The sequence below is a fragment of the Thermobia domestica genome, chromosome 3 (assembly GCF_964235325.1).
Source record: "Thermobia domestica chromosome 3, izTheDome1.hap1.1, whole genome shotgun sequence".
Taxonomy (NCBI): domain Eukaryota; kingdom Metazoa; phylum Arthropoda; class Insecta; order Zygentoma; family Lepismatidae; genus Thermobia; species Thermobia domestica.
In genome coordinates this window covers 145,296,039-145,309,146 of record NC_137456.1, presented here as the reverse complement: position 1 = coordinate 145,309,146, position 13,108 = coordinate 145,296,039, and the positions used below count along the sequence as shown (strand labels likewise).

The 13,108-nt window shown below is 32.3% G+C and overlaps 1 protein-coding gene across 32 annotated transcripts in view; it reads left to right on the top strand.

Annotated features, from left to right (window-relative positions):
* Positions 1-13,108, top strand: part of LOC145680788 (uncharacterized) — a 246,679-nt gene that overhangs the window by 179,417 nt on the left and 54,154 nt on the right. For all 32 annotated transcript variants that reach the window (XM_081751809.1, XM_081751808.1, XM_081751806.1 and 29 more), the window contains 2 exons: positions 5,219-5,332; positions 10,373-10,450. In XM_081751809.1, coding sequence (XP_081607935.1) covers positions 5,219-5,332; positions 10,373-10,450 — 192 coding nt within the window. The remainder of the gene's footprint in view (positions 1-5,218; positions 5,333-10,372; positions 10,451-13,108) is intronic.

Below are 13,108 nucleotides of genomic sequence, written 5' to 3'. Positions count from 1 at the left end.
GTTTAAAAAAATAATAATGGAATATATATATATATACTTTTTTTATTTTTGATATCTATTCTCATTATAAATTTCTTATTAGATAGAACATAAATTCAACTATAGTTGGATAAGATATAATTGCTTCTGTAGAAAAACATTACTAATTTGTATATATCAGAAAATTAAACCAAATAATAATAACATAATAGAAAAAGGAGATCAAAAAATCTATATGCGTCCCAATAATATGCTAAAATAATAATGTAAAGATACGCTGATCAATATTTTGGGAGGGGTTTGACCTTATTGTACACATTAAATATGCTACGATGGTTCACATGTATGGTAAGGTCTTCGTTACTTGTTGAGTTTTTCCTAACCATTAATCTGCACGTTTCCAAAACTCATCAGTACTAACAAAATACATTCCTCCTGTGATGGGCGTTGTGTGCTCATTGATAAGACATGTTACGTTAGCGGTTAATCAATAAAACTGGTCGTACAAATCCGAATTTGAAGTATATATATATATATATACTCAGAAAGTGATGTACTTTAATTCCCATTTACAATCGTGCAAGTTCGTAGTGGCGATGTCTTACAGTAAAGAAAGTACATCCAATTTCAGAGTGTGACATTATTATAATGTACATCTGGCCTACTGACAAAATTTCATATTAAGGGCCCTTTTTATCACATCCTATTGACGGTGACTACGATAAATATGTTCCAGTTTGTAGCAGTCGTTCTTTATCATTGCTACTTACTGCTTAGAATTGTATTTTTGTGTAGCTCTATTATGAATTTTGTTTTAATATATAGTTATTGTAAAATTTCTTTTAATCTTTTACTAAAATAATCAATTTATCCCCAAATTTATCCCTCTCTTATTCTAATTATTTTAAATGATTCTTTGATATAAATATTTCTTGTTTAACATGTTGTGCTAAATAAGTCAAAAGTTGTAGATATAATGTACAACTTCCAAATTAGAAAGCAAATTATTTTAAAACATATATATTTTTCCTAACTAATACTTATATATTTGGATTTATCCATGAGTTCATGAACTAAATGAATGCTTACAGCAAAACACATAATGATTGCGATCTTAAAGTTGAAAGTGCTTTTTAACAGTAACAGATACATTTTAAATAAGAGAAAAGTATCATTCTACTTTACTCTAACCCTTTCACATCCCTATCTATTGTACGCTTACGTGAATGTATGTGGTGTAATGAAAGAACACGAGGAATGAGCACCGTTCAATATACTATGCCAAAATAGCCAACATCAAAGTTATAATATGGAGACTGGTCGCTACACAAGCAACCTTATTTGTCGGCTATTTTAATTATACTCATGACAATTATCTCAGTACATATTATGTCGCTGTCTGCACATAGTTGCAATTCTCTATACAGCCATTGTCTTTCATCCGAATTGCTTTTACTCCATGCGTTGACCAATGGCGTCGAACGGCCCAGTTGATACATGTCACAATTCTTCAGCGATAAAAGATGGAAATACGGTTAAATTCTCTTGTTCGATTAAGATGATCTCAGATGAGCACATAAAGATACACCAACACCAAAACTTGCTTCGACTTAAGACTGTTTATGCCTTTCTATTTCAATTACTGTTTCCAGAAAATGTTACCATGTCAAAAGATATGTTAGAGAGCTCCACTGCTAATCGCTTTATCGCCCTTCTATCCTTCCCTCAAACTATAAACGAGGGAAATTATTTTTTACATCTGAGCTTGAATTTAAAGTATCGTCACAAGTACATAAACGAATATACAAGTTAGAAACTTGAGAGTTACATTACAATACGATAATATAATGATAGGTTTGTGACAACATATCATAATCGTGTTTTCTTATTGGGATCACTCCGTACCAAGCAGTAAAATTAATAGTCATTTGAAACCTATAGTAACACTGTGTTATATCCTAGGCTCAAAATTAAGTTTACTATTACGTAACCAACCAACTGCTGCAGTTAAATCCTATAAACGAAAGTTTATTGCGGGACATAGTATGAGGGAAGAGGAAAAACGTTGAGCACACCATAAAAAATAATAAAGAAAATGTTTGATGTTCCCATTTTACATTATTCATTGTATGTTTGCTACAGGTCAACTGAACCTAGCCAATGTTTTGGAAGCCCTGTGTAGGAAACTGTAGAACCCGGAGAACATGATTACTATTAATGTCTATAAAAGGCATAGAAATAAAGGGTAGTTAAATTCCTAAAATGATATAACAGTTTTGAGAAAATAATGTCTTTCCAAATTTTAAGTAGAATGTCCATATTTTTTCCCTAATTAATTTTTAATCTTTACAGAACCTGTGTATGTTTGGATAAACATATATATAACATATATTAAACACACACACACACACACACACACACATATATATATATATATATATATATATATATATATATATATATGCGTAGTTTACGGGTACGATTGGTGTTTCATTCAAAGTAAAGAAATAAATAAATAAGAATACAAACTCAAAGTTGTAACGTGTATATAGGAAAAAATGAAAGTAAATGTATAAAATTGTATATAGCGACCTTTTAATACGTATAAATACTTCGGAAAGAAAGAATATGTATTAAAATGTGCAGGTCAAAAATCAATCAAAATACGTTAATATCGATATCTATATAAAATCAAACTTAGGTGCTACTGATATATTAAACAAACAAAACTCTGAACCCTGGTGTTCGATGCAAGGTACGAGTACTTATTTCGTGTAATTTACAAAGAATCTTCCTAGTTTTGATATTTTTTCATAAGATGTTAACTGAATATTTATTGTCCTTTATCAATTGTGAAACAATAAAGTTTACTTTAGGTGCACTGAGAAATGAAAAAAACTTTAACCGAAATCACTATTACTATAGAAGGAAATCAATACAAGTAACTGTAATCTGTGGAAGTAATTAAAGTATTATTAAGTATCATTAAGTAAAGTATAGCTAAAACATCATTAGTAATGAATGACCATGGCTCTATATTGATTATGGAAATAGACGTCAAGTAGCCTATTATCTTTAGAATAATTTGATATTAGGCTTGTAAAAAAGCTATAAATTTCTAACTATAAATGTGTAGCTTCAAAATAAAAAAATGTTCAGGAGACAATTTTAACCTTCAATATCTCATGTAAATCGCAAAGGTAACGTGATTCACTATCAGAATTATATAATCATCTTCAAAATTATGTTTTTGGCTGCAAGTATAGAAAATATTCGATTATTGTTCTAGATATATAAAATTTCAGATTTATCTTCTGAAAATTTGCATTTACAAATTCCATAAATCCTTGGTAAATTTACGTAAGGCATATCTGCATATTTTAATTTTACAGGAAAGCGATCTGAAATTCTTCGAATAACGTTATACCTAACTCATTTCATTTTCAACACAATGTTGCCAAGATTTGTACCAAGCAAGTTTTGACCTTAGTGTTTCTGAAGATATTTTCAAGGATTGACCACGTTGTACTTTTTGCGGAAAAGAATGTACCTTAATCAGTTACGCCCTTTCGCGGCTTTTTTCTAAAAAAAATAAGTTACGTTCTTGAGAGATAAAAAATAAGGTACAACAATAGTATTGAGCGTTCAAGAATACACAGATGACTAGGGATGGAATCGAGCTGGGGTGCGCCAAGGCGATGGCCTAACTACTTTTCCTACTGCTATGACAGCGGCCCAGTACATATTGAGGTAATGAGTATCATTCTGAACATTTCTTTGCGAGAATATTTGTGTTTTCGTTTTCAGGGATTTGAACTTAGTAAGTATGGTAGTGCAACAGTGTGTGTGACCATTAGCACATTATTATTATTATTATTATTATTATTATTATTATTATTATTATTATTATTATTATTATTATTATTATTATTAATAATAGTATGGGGAACAACAACAACAAGAACAAGAACAATAAGAATAAGTATACACTCGGTTGGGCGCCCCGGTACTTTTGTAATCACCACTGCGGTACATCACTCCTGATAACACTCCAATGTGTTTGTAGTTGGGACCAAGATGTATACTGATATATAGATGTGCTGTTTCTTTTAAAAGGAACAAATTAAATTATCAGTAACAATGTTTTCCTCTCACACGTTATATTTTAAACAAAGAATTTTGTAGTATTATGCTCGTATCTTGAAATCAGTGACAACATATCTATTAGTTAGCAGTTGGTGTTACAAAATATGAATGTTGTGCAACAAAATAGTAATCCTACAGTAAGTATTGAATTTACTACAACTTACATTAATCATGCACATTCCAATTTCTAATAGTACGAATTGTAATAAGGTATCCCTTATTTTGTAGAACATTTATATCACATTTTTTTATATACCTAGCAAAACAAATAACTAATTTATGTTGAGCATACTATTATCCACCAAATTGAATGATATAGGAAATATGATCATAGCATGAACTAACTTCACCTCAGAAGTGTTATAGGTTCTTAAGAATAGAAAAGTTGAGTCTATAACACTCATTTTCCACCTTTGAAATTCATAGTACTGAAAATGAACATTAGAATGTAAGCGATAATGCCATCTCCTTCTCAAATTAAATTTGATCATGATCTGCTGTTATTATTCTCATCGCCTCACTTAATTCTTAGACTAGAGCAACACGTTACAGAGCACGACTGAAGAAAGGCCACGAGCAATTTCTGTTGTCACTTTAATAATATAATATGTGATGTGTTCGACTTTGTTTTCTGTTTTCGCTTCTTTCTTTTCGTTTTGTTTCCCTTTCACTATAGGAAGAATATATGCCTGTTTACTCATTCACAAATAAAAATCACAAAAGGAAAAGGTTATGGGCGAATAGCTATATGTTATTTCCACCTCTTCGTATATTTTTTAGAAGCTTACTTTAAACATACTCCTTTTGCAGACAGCTCAGATCTCTATTCATATAAAAAATCAGCTCTGAATGTTTTATGGTTAATAGAGCATTTTAAATAAGCATGCATGGTACTCATACCTCAAGTTCACAATTTTGCAAGTTACGCCACCTACGTGCCTTTACCAATAATATTACAGGAAACCTAATTACAGTTACATGATTTTATTTGTCACCCAAACATTGTGTATTCTTGTAGAATGTTAAAATATTAGTATTCTTATTTTTAGTTTACAATATGCATGTTTTAGAAATGTTATCGTTTTCTAACAAGGTTGTGAAGATTCTGAGTTTCAGTGCAAAACTGGAGAGTGTATTGAGAATAATTTTGTCTGTGATGGTGATAATGATTGTGGAGATGGTAGTGATGAGGATAATTATTTGTGTGGTAAGTAAATGCAGATAAAATAGTAATTTTCATTGTTTTGATTTCCGTTTATAATATAATGTAAATGGTGACCTTAAGTTATATTTGTTTATTGTATAAATGATGTAAGTACATAATACTGTTTTCTTTCATTTGTTTTTAAAATAAAACAAATTTTGTACCTTGATAATTTTATAACCCGACATATCTTCCAAATAAGAGAAAGAAGTAAGTATATACCTTAGAATTCGACTTGAATAATCTCTATACATTCTATATATTTTTCGACTCAAGATAACAGTCATAGCACTTATTTGATTAAAGTCAAACTTGGTATATAGTTCGTTTAACGTTAGGAAGTAATTTCATTTCCTTCAGTTGGATTTTCCAACGATCTAGGAGGTAATAGGAGCAACAAACATTCATGTGGTATTCTTTTCTAAGACAATTTGGCTCACTTCTAAGCAAAAGATCATCATGAATATACTGCCTTTCTAAACGTTAAATGTGCGTATGTTTTGGTTTTATTATCGCAATCATAAGTACTGAAATCCTTAAATCTTCCTCGCCGTTTCCTAAATTCTAAGGGATGTTCGAAAAGAAATATCTATCTTTTTCTCGGATGATATATTTAAAGTAAGCTAACGATATTGCTACATAATATTGTTTCTATATCCAGTATATATATGTTATTTCTACACAGCTGCTACGACTTTAAGTCACATTGAATACTAATGATGATTATATCTTCACTTTAGTAGATTTTGAGTCGCTTTCTCAAACATGCTTTCGCATCAATAACAATACTCAAATATCTTACCGTGTATTCCTCTTTCTGGTTAATATACCTAATCACCTGTAAGACATGTACATAAAACAAGTTCTTGCTCTATAAAGCAGTGTTTAAATCTCATCATCTTTGATTTGATTTCTTTCTTCTGGTTCTTGTTTGAGGCCTCATGAAATTTAACTTTCACACACTTTGAATAACTTAATGTGTTAAAAGTATACATTATAAACAATTATTTACTGACAGTGCCTTGAGAAATGGAAGCTTGTTGTACGAAGTTCGGCACTAACAATTCTATCGTTACATGTGATCCTATTTAATCTGATTTATGTAGAGAGACATCCAGGATGGCTCAGTTCAACATCATGCCATTTGGAGGACCTCATACCCTTTTAGCCACCGTCGCTCTAACCGTCTTCACGGTATGTCGAGTGCATGATGTTACATAAACATCGTACAGCTATCGGTGAGTCTTAACCAGGTTTTCGTTCCCGAGCACCACATATTTAATTACATTGACCGACGTCAGATTAGTTACAGAAAGGAAAACCTCTGATTCTGACTAATTTCAGAATGCTGAATTGATAGCCGCTTTACTACATTAGCTCGTACTTCGGCGTTATGCTTTGTTGCCAATTTTGCCATTTGTAGGGACGGCTTCAGTTGTCATCGAAGTAACCGGTCTGACAATGTTATTTCAGTAAGTAATAAAGTAGATTTCACTCAGTTGGCAACAGATAGGACCCCCCTTGTTGTTGGCGTATATATATATATATATTTATATACTTATATATAATGAATACCGGGTGGATGGGATGACTGAAATGCCTTACACTTGTGTTCCTTTTCCCCCTCCTTTGTTTGTTTTTAGATCACTGACATCGGTTTTAAAGAAGAAGATCTACGTGGCAACAATGAGCGGCACAATGACGCTGGCGAAAAAAGCGCCAACTGCGCGGTTATTGCGTGGCTCAGTTTTGCTATCATGGATTGCAGTAAGTAATCTCGCAAGTATATAAGTATTTTGTCGGGAGAATTGACTTAGACTTTTTATGTGAGTAACTTCAGTTTTTCTTTACTGTATTTTTGGAACTGTTTGCCTGTGTTTTGAGTAACTTTTAGTGATTTTATGGAATAAATGGTTGTTTGGTTGCTCTAAGTTTCGGTTTTCTGTGCAAAATGTCAAGTTCTTCCCGCAGAGGATGTAAAAACTAACAGGACAGATTTTGTTATATCTGTGGCGCATCTATGGTTAAGTCGCAGATTAGATCGATAAATGATGACGTTAGGAAAGCTTATTATTTTTATTTTGGCTGCAAGATCGGCGATCAAGATAAAAGCAGGGCCTCTCATGTGTGCTGTTTGATGTTTTATGCGACTCTGATTGACTGCCTTAAAGCTACCAAACGAAGGATGTCTTTTGCTGTTCCGATGATATGGAGAGGACCCTGGAATCATTATGATGATTGTTATTTCTGTATGACGAATACAGCAGGAAGTAACAAAAAGAAACAAAGTGCCATCCAATACGCAAACTTGCAATCCGAGATCAGACCAGTGCCCCATGGAGAAAATTTACTTCTATCTACTCCCCCGAAAGATTTTGAAACTATCGCTATTACAGCGCTTACAGGAAGCGAAAAGGACACCAACTCAATATCTGCAGATGAAGATCCGAGAGACAGTTCCTTCCACGTAAAAGATGAGCCTCACTTCATCCTACAACATGATTTGAATGATTTAGTGTGAGAGTTACAACTTGGAAGGAGAAACCTCAACTTTTGGGTGCTAGACTCAAAGAGTGGGATTTACTGGCTCCTGAAACTACTTACACTTACTACAGCAAAATGAACGAGTTCCTTTTCAGAACACTACAAAATAGAAGGTTCCCTTTGCGTATGCACGGACATCAATGATCTGATGAATGAATTAGAAATTCAATATGATCCATCCAATTGGTGTATTTTCATAGATTCGTCTAAGAACAGTCTGAAAGCAGTTTTTTTTCATAATGAAATAAGTTGCCGTCTATTCATGTGGCACACTCTGTTTCAATGAAGGAGACTTAAGAAAATCTCGCACTCATTTTAAATCGTATTAACTACAAAGAATATGGTTGGCAAATTTGCGAAGATTTGAACGTTATTGCAATATTACTTGGTCTGCAAGGTGGATTTTCAAAGTAGTGATGTTTTGGTGTCTTTGAGGCCCAAGAGCAACAGTAAATCATTTTTTACAAAGAGAGTGGCATCCCAGAGACACATTTAAGCCCGGTATAAACAGTTTCAAGTATGAGCCTCTGATCGATAGAGCCAAGCTGCTGCTTCCACCTCTTCATATTAAGGTGGGCCTCATGAAGAATTCCGTAAAAGCTATGGACAAAGAAGGTGAAAGATTTAAATATCTTAGACAGTGTTTTCCAAAACTAAGTGATGGTAAATTAAAAGAAGGAGTTTTCACAGGACCTGAAATTCGCAAAATAATCCTTGACTAATTGTTTGAACAGAGTTTAAACAACAGAGTTAAATGCCTGGCGTGTTTTTGTTCAAGTTATAAAAGGTGTTTAGGGCAAAACTAAAGCTCAACGTTACGAGGTTCTGGTGCAGCAACTTCTGGTTGCATATGAAGCTCTGGGATGTCGCATGTTTTTGAAAATACTTTCTTCACTCTCACCTCAACTTCTTCTCAGAAAATCCTGCAGATGTAAGCGACGAAATGGGAGAACGGTTTCAACAGGATATAAGAAAGGTGGACACTCGTTATCAAGGACGTTGGGACCCTCCAATGATGGGGGACTATTGCTGGTCTGTGAAGAGAGAGGACCCAACGTTTCATAAAAGGAAAAATTAAAGCAGATGGTGTTATTTGCAGCTCTAAACACAGACTTAATAAATTACTTTGTGTGTGTAAATGCTAACGGGCCTACACTAACAGAATATATATAGTTTTTTAGTGCTAATACACAAACAGAATATATAGTTTTTTAACTGGTTTGCTTCAATAAATTAATTTTAAGAGTTTTAAAAACTGAATGTCGTTCTTGACAACTGTCGAAATGAAGTTGATTCCCTTTCGGCACACAAACAGCTGATTGGCCGGTACACTTCAGGATAGCTCATTTGCCCTATTATGTTAAATCTGGCAACTATGCGTTACACAAAAATGGGAGCTAATATCGGAAATGGATATCATATTCATATTCAGGGACCTAAAATTAGTCAGAATCAGTGAGTTGTGTTTCTGTAACTTTTCAAATGTTTAAATACGTCGGTCTGTGTTATTATTCTCTTTTACGTGTCTAACCCAGACAGAAAACTTTTTTCTTTGCTACACTGTTACCATCATGTTAAACACCACACTCAAACAAGGTTAGCATTACTGTGAGGCTGATGAAAATTATCGTTAAATATATGAAACGTCTAACGAGGATAAATATCGAGTATTACGTTTGACTAATCATCGTAGAACGTAAAATAAAAAAAAAATACTTGTTTACATTAATCTAATTAAAATCTCTGAGATGTTATTTTTTTGCTACAAGGTTTGTATAAAATTTTACTTTCGTTCTACGTATTTGTTATTGATAACTTGAAAAGTAATAAATTTAATTAGAATGTAATTTGTTTCCAAGTAATTTACAAGTTTTATTGTTACAAAGTGATGCAACAATTAAAAAAAAATACAATAATATTTGAGATATAATTTTGAAAAGACTAAACTTTTTCATGGTGTCATGAAGGACTAAACTTTATTAAAGAAGTTGGACGCCGAATAACTCTCAAAACAGGAGACACTCGAGCTTCAGCCTTTCTCATACAAAGATTAAGTATGGCTGTGCAAAGAGGGAACGCAGCAGCGATTCTCCGGGTAGGAACGATTCTACCGGGAAAAGCACTGGAAGAAATCTTCCTTCTGCAACCACCCTCCTCTCACCAAACTCACGCAATTTCTGCTAATTAATAATATATAAAATGTATTTTTTTTTAACCTATGTGGCAATTTGTATAATAATGAAGTAATTTTCATTTTCGGTGAAAAAACTGTGAAAAATAAAAAAATAATTAGTAAATTTTGAAAAGAAACACGTTAAATATTTCTGCGACTGTACAGATAAAGTAAATAACATTGGACCACTACTTATTTTTAGTTAGATTTTATGATTATCTACTATATAAATTACGTACATCATTTGATTAATTACTTAGTAAGAGTTGAGAATGAAACAAATTTGCATTCGTTAATTTTCTTTGTTTCATTATTACTATTTACAGCTAATAACAACAATGGAGGAGCTTCAAACTCAAATGGACAAAATACAATTCCAATATATAAACCAAACCAAGTCTTCAGTAAGTATTAAAGTCTTTCTTCGGATTATTTGATAACAAGTTTAGGAGCTCTGTGTACAACTGATTGAGAGCCACTTTACAAACTTCAGGACATGTTCCGTATTTAAGATTTCTACCTGGTGCTGTTTTTAATGCTTAAGTAATTACTGTCAAGATATTCTAAATATCTCTTATAAGGATAATAAAATGTTGGGTTTACATTAACGTTAAAGAAGCTTACAAATGCTATCCCCTCTTTCTTATAAGTTTGAGAATAGGATTTAAATCCCGTGTTCTATAGACGCTCTAATTCCCTCTATGAAGTCCATAAATTTATTTTGATACTTGCAAACTATCGTTTAATGTAACAAACTATGTATTTATCAATTAATTACTATTAGATATTAAGAAAATATTTTTCACGTAGAATATATTAATGTGACAATATATTGTTGTTGATGTAACTAGATGCTGCTTCTTATAAATTAGTTGCTCGAATTACAGTTTGATAAGCTAACAGTGATAAACTTTAATTACCGTATAATTAGCACAACGTGAAGAACTAAAAAGTAAATAATGTAGGTGGTCCAAAAGTAGTTATACCCGTACTGAACGGTTCATGGAATTTTATAACATTTACTTATTAATATTCATACAGGTATTGAATTATTTTCTGCATTATTTGCTCTTAATTTATTTTCACTTATTACTTAAACTTGGAACAGACCAAAGCAAATAAATTCATTACCTTAATAATTTAAAACGTCATGCTTCATTGATACAGGTCTGTATACCTACTTTTGGCACTCCGTATAATAATAGGAACATGTATAATGCTGTGATATTTATTCTAAGAAGAAGCATGATATGTAATAATTCGATGATAGTCATTAGAACAAATAGTTCGAAGCATATACCTGAAACTGGAGCAATATTAGGAGATATAAGAAAATCGTATCATGAAAGCTTTTTAGCGATATTGTAAATGATTCTTTTCCACGTTGACTAGGCTTATTAACTGTTAAATATAGACGTCTTTTGTTTCAACGATCGCATATTCATCGACGAGTGTGCGCGTGTATTTGGCCGTTGGCCACTTAAACTTGATGTGTGACTTATTTAGATGTATTATCTTTATATTCAATTAATGTGTACGTACATTTTCATCTTATAAATTAATTGTAATCGGTGGTGAAAGATTCGTAAATACTTTTAGACACCTGCTATAATGTAATACAGTAATACTCTCTACTGTAATATCCATTGAGAGACCTTTGGTTATACAAAATGTTTGCCTCTCACTCTAATGTCATCGATATCTTAAACATGGAACCATTATTATGTACAATAATGAAAAATTGAGTTAATAAGAAAGAACGTTATTTAATTTTGTTCTCAAGGCGATAAAATGACAACACTGTGGCGGCCCAAACTCTTAGTGAATGCCCTGCATATGTGTTTTGCCAATACAAACAGCGTTGCAAGTTTTATGGAGAGACGCATTGGAGCCCTTAATTCTTGCACCACATTTCTGCATATAGATAAACCTTTTGTCTTAGCTATACCAGGTATAACTGTCTTATGTGTATGCGATGTGATGCTCTCATAATGATTCTGTACGCTGCAAATATATTGCCTTTAATGAGCCAATGTTTCTATATTCTCCAATTAGTGTATGTGTTTCGTTTAATATATTTATCAATGCTATTAACAGTTCGAAATTTTATAGCTTTGAACTAGTATGGGAACCCTTTCTTAAATTACAAAATAGAGAGGTTTCACAAACACACAAAAGATTCATTCAACGATTCAACAATCGCATCTTTATTTGATGAGGTCAAAAGACAATATGAATTTTGAACTATCCTATCATGGTGCTATAAATGATTTACACAATAAATATACAACTAAGAAGTATCGGGGATTGTTCCAAAAAAAATTCTGCTACAATAACAATGCGCATGTGTAAACATTTGTTTTCTTATCCTTCTTCGTCCTTTACAACTTACAATTTGCCTCCGATAGATGCTGACATATTTCAGTAGTTTCAACCAAACTCAAGTTTCATTTTGAACCAAACTCAATTATTGTGTACAGAGCCTCTCTAGAAGCAGTAACAAGAATATAGAAATGGCTAGATCAATGCCTTAATGAAGAACGTCCTTTACATAAATGATAACGTTTAGTCAGGACATAAGTTCGAAGATTGAGATAAGACAGTACTTCAATGTACGTTTTAAATTTTTATTATGAGTAGTAAATCTGCTGTGTTCGATAATTCTACGTACAACATGGCACTTGTTATACTTCTGTATAAAGGAGACTGTAAAGGAAGAGGAGGGACCAAAGCAGAGTCCTGACCAGTTTCAAACTAGAGAGTTAAGATCTGTGAAATCAAGTAATACTAATGTTCAAAGTAACCAGTAAAATCTTAAAGTAAATTTAGCGATCGTGTTTATGACATCCCGGGAAATACATTTGCGGAGAAATTTAGAAGAAATACGATCAAATGGGCATTAATAAGTCTAATTTCTTTAAGATTTTACCTCATGTGTTATTTCCACCATGTTCAGTTTGATTTGAAACATCTAGGAATGGATTCTATAGCTATGAAGATTTTAAGAGCATTTTATTAGCTAATTTGGAAACGATTTTATATTAGCTAATAGTGACGCACAA